The sequence below is a fragment of the Buceros rhinoceros genome, unplaced genomic scaffold (assembly GCF_000710305.1).
Source record: "Buceros rhinoceros silvestris isolate BGI_N320 unplaced genomic scaffold, ASM71030v1 scaffold36686, whole genome shotgun sequence".
In the NCBI taxonomy this organism is placed as follows: Eukaryota; Metazoa; Chordata; class Aves; order Bucerotiformes; family Bucerotidae; genus Buceros; species Buceros rhinoceros.
This window is the reverse complement of record NW_010416403.1, coordinates 8451-12577: the sequence shown is the minus strand read 5'-3', so window position 1 is coordinate 12577 and position 4127 is coordinate 8451. Positions and strand designations below refer to the sequence as shown.

General features: G+C 43.1%; 1 protein-coding gene across 1 annotated transcript in view; it reads right to left on the bottom strand.

Moving 5' to 3' along the window:
* Positions 1 to 3757: 3757 nt before the first annotated feature.
* Positions 3758 to 4127, bottom strand: part of ARRDC5 (arrestin domain containing 5) — a 5682-nt gene continuing 5312 nt past the window's right edge. The window contains 1 exon segment of the mRNA XM_010137790.1: positions 3758 to 4115. Coding sequence (XP_010136092.1) covers positions 3758 to 4115 — 358 coding nt within the window.

The window sequence follows — 4127 nt, the reverse complement described above, 5'->3', positions numbered from 1 at the left end:
GGAAACAAATTGAATATCTGACCTTCTGCATTGCCTGAGTAATTAATCTATACAACCATACTGTGATCTTTATTAACTGAAAAATCATTTAGATTAACTGGGAAAAAGACTCATTTCTTCTTGGTCTTCCATTCATATTGACTTTCCATTACTGGCCTCCTGTATGTCTGCACGCACAAGAGCGTTAGAACTGGTTTTGAAAGGGAAAAAGATTAGAAACCAATGCTTGCATGTAATGTGAATAAAGGCTAGGCTGGTCAGGAGTTTGTTTTGTTTCAATTAAGATTTACCTAGTGCAACTAAGGAGCCCTTCCCTCCCAGCAGAGGCAATTGGAAAAGGCGGCCCCATGCAACTTCTTGTCTGGGAAGCTGGCAGGTTACTTAAAGAAATGTGAAAGGGAGACTGGCAACTTTGCAAAAAAAGCAGCAGGTTTAAGCAGTAAAGGAGAGGATGTACATGCAAAGATCAAACAAATCAATACCATTTAATCCACATTTGTGTCTTAAAGCAGTAGCTTGTCTGAAGAGCCTGTGTAATTTTAAAGGCTAGAAAGACAAAGGCAAAGGAACTAGGTAATAAGAGACTATCTTATTCAAAAACAGTATGAAGGAATCTTCCTCCCTTTAAACAGAGATAAATGATGACTGCTTCTGGGGCACTGCATGCCTTGCTGATCTTTCCTTTGAGAGATTTAAGGGGACATAAAGGGAGCTGAAGTGCTGGTGACTACTAAGTCTTTTGGACTATGAAACACGCACTCAGACGAGGTCACAGTTTCAGGATTTAATTGTTCATAAAATCATTTGCTGAAAGCAGTTATAGCTTGAACCAACAGCAGCTAGAGTTAATATCTTTCAGAACAGCAGTGGCTCCAGCTGCTCCAGATGTTCGAGGACCCTCATGAGGTTCATTCCCTCTTGGCTGTGGCAGTCTTGCCAGGTCACACTGCTGAGGATGCATGCGTGGCTTAAATTCTGTGTCGACAGCAATAACACAAACCTGATCCCACAAGTACAGATAATTTCCATTAATCATTGTTTTTATGTTTCCATGGTTACTGGAAAGAGAAAAATTTCTATTTTTGCTTCAGGAAACTATAAAAATAGAACATTTCCAAAATCTTTGCAAGGTTAAAATTGAATCATGAGCAGATAATATAGCTATCTTCCCCTTATGTGTGCCTTCTCTTTACTGTCTTTCCACCCTTTCCCTCCCTTCTGACCTGCCCAAATCCCACCAGCTCCACAGCAGAGCTACTCTTCAGAAGTAATCCCAAAGGGGGCAAAGATCAAACTCTTTGCTGTCGGGTCCTTGAAAGACTTCAGGCATCCTTCATTCAAAAGGAAAAAAAGAAAAAAGAATATTGATTCCAAGGTCCAAAGAGTTTGTTATTTATATAAAAACAGCTACAGCAGATGCAGCAGAAGTTGACAGGAACCTCCTGCTCCATTTTCACAGCAAGTCTGCCTGTGAGGTCCAATATAACTATTTCTTGAACCTACCAACTGTGGAAGCCTTAGTGTGTAGCATTTAATAAAACCTCCATGGAAATGTGTGGTGGCGTACCTAAAAGAGTGGGTTGTTGGGGTTTTTTTTCAGTTTTCAAGCCCAGGTGGTACCTCCGTCACATAAATGAGCACAGCGATGGGTCTTTAGTTAGCAGCTAGTCTGTGCTAACACCCTCCTGGTGTTTTGATGGCTCCAACTTTACATCACAAAAACACTCAGCATTTATTTGGAGAAGTGAATCAGGCAGTTGACAAGACCTTTCCTAAATCCGTCTCTGTTCCATCTTTTGTGTTCTGCTGGAAAAATATACTTTACTCAAACTACCCACTCATTGTATTGGTCTTGTTACTATTTATTCCACAGTAACATGTAAGTGTTTTAGACAAATAAGACTATAAAGATTGGAAAGAAACTGCTTGAAGAATTTGTAATACAAGAGACATGCAAGTTAGAAAGGAAAATTAAAATGCTAAAAGACATGAAATAACTTGCCCAAGTTCCCAGAAGTCAGGTATCCCCATGCTTGTCTATCCTGTTAGGATTTTGGCCTTTCTAGTTTGTTGCTGTCAAATGTTTCATATTTGCTTCATGAGGTCCACACACACACACAGACACGGCATGAGACATCCCAGGAAAAGGATTAGGCATATTTAACTCCAGCAAGTATCCCATCTGGAGACATGAAGGTTTTGAAATCAGTAGGCAGGTTTGCTAGCATCAGACACCCATTGTCTCCTGCCATGGATATGCCTGCAGGGTGACTGTAATGAGGAGTGGAAATACCTCGCTTCTTCCTCCAACGCCTTCCAAAGTTTGCTCATCTCAGTCTGGGTTCAGACATTGTAAGTTTAGAAAACAGACTTCAACAGTGCTTCAAACCACAGCATGTAACGTGCAAAGAAGTTACAAAGCTGCTCTTCTATCCACCCAGATGTTGACATCCTATTGTTTCTTTGCAAATTATATTTTTCAAGAAAAGAAGTAGTTAAAATCCTTTTCATAGTAAATGCCAGGGTATATGTGATGGCAGCTTCTGAACTGATACTGCATTGTGTTTTTCCTTCAGCTGCATGAATTGTCACTGAGAAGCAATGCTGGAAGTTCAAAAGACAAGCAGTGAAAAATATTCTTCTAAAATGTTCCTGTCATGTAAGCTGTGAGTGCATTAATTTTTGCTTGAACAATGAAACAGGGAAACCTGTGAAACAACAGTCAATTTGTAATGGGATTCTGCATATAGCGTCCTGATACACAGTCTCATCTGGAATGTGAAACAGCCTTACCAGTGCCAGTGTGATATATACTCCTTTTAGGGACAAGATGAGGGGAAACATTAGCCCAGTGTGGCAGTGTGAGCAGCAGATCATGACAAGTGCTGTGGTATGTCTCAGCCTGTGCACAGCCAGGTTGGGGTGTTTTGCCAATCAGTGTCAATCTGGGAATGGCACACACAGGGAATGGTGAAAGGCAGGTGGTGGAAGAAATGCTGCACTCCCTCAGTGTGTCATGCTGTACAGCGCTGGCCACTCACTTGGACAGCTATGAAGGTAGCTTTGGATACGCAAAACCCTGGACTGGCACTGCCTGGAATTTGCTGCCAAAAGCATAGGGGAAGTCATGGCTAAAGGATCCGCTGCTGCTGCAAATTAAAGTTGGTCGGTGTAATCGCATCTTTAAGTAGGCTGTACAGGTGGAGAAGAAAGCTGGAGCTCTCTGCAGAGCAGTGAGGCATCTCTCCTAACAGCAAGTGCCTGGCACCAGAACAGGTGACATCATCCCATATCTCTGCCCTAGTCTGGTGATGGGGCAAGAAGGTGAAGTGGCCATCCTCTGGGCTTGCAGCGTCCCCTCTCTGCCTAGGCCACTGCTGAGTCTCCTGCTCTTTATCCAGTTATCAGGAGGCAGTTTAACAGCATTACAGGCTCCCCTCATTTGCCTTCCTGACCTTGGGCTTTGGCTAGCTTTACGCATCTCGTTTTCAGAATCACTGGTGCATCACTGCATAAGAGGTCTACTCCTGGGAAAGCAAACAACCAGTGTGCATGGATTCTGCAGGAAAACCTTTTATTTTGTGATTCAACCGGCAATTGCTCCTTGGTCAGTCTCAGAAATGTCTCCATGAAGGCTCACATCCTTTGAGATGTCATCCACATTTTCTTACAGAGTCGTGGTGTTCTGGTCCACAGAGTATTGCTCCAATGTGGCTGCTATGATGATGGACACCCTGGCCACTATGGTGGATGTGAATCAAGGAAGGTCAGAGGTGCCTACCAGCTTGTACTTGAATGCCATGGTTTTCTTTTCTGTGAGAGTGCTGGTGACAGGCATGGCTTTTGGCAGAACCAGCACACTGGTAAATGTCATGTCCTCAAAGTGAGTTGTGTCTGTCCGGAACTCCATCTTCGTCACTTCACTTTGGTCTTCCAAGGAACATAGTTCTCCCCTGCTGCTGAAGCCACTATACAGGACAAGGCAGCAAACAGCGAAAATAACCTTTCTGACGTGCTTGCATGTCCTGTTGGAAATATCTGTCTTGAAGACAATGGCTCCTCCAGGGCAAAATGTGCTTTTCTCAAGGGAAATTTGAAGTGTCACAGAGCCATGACTAAAGCAGCAG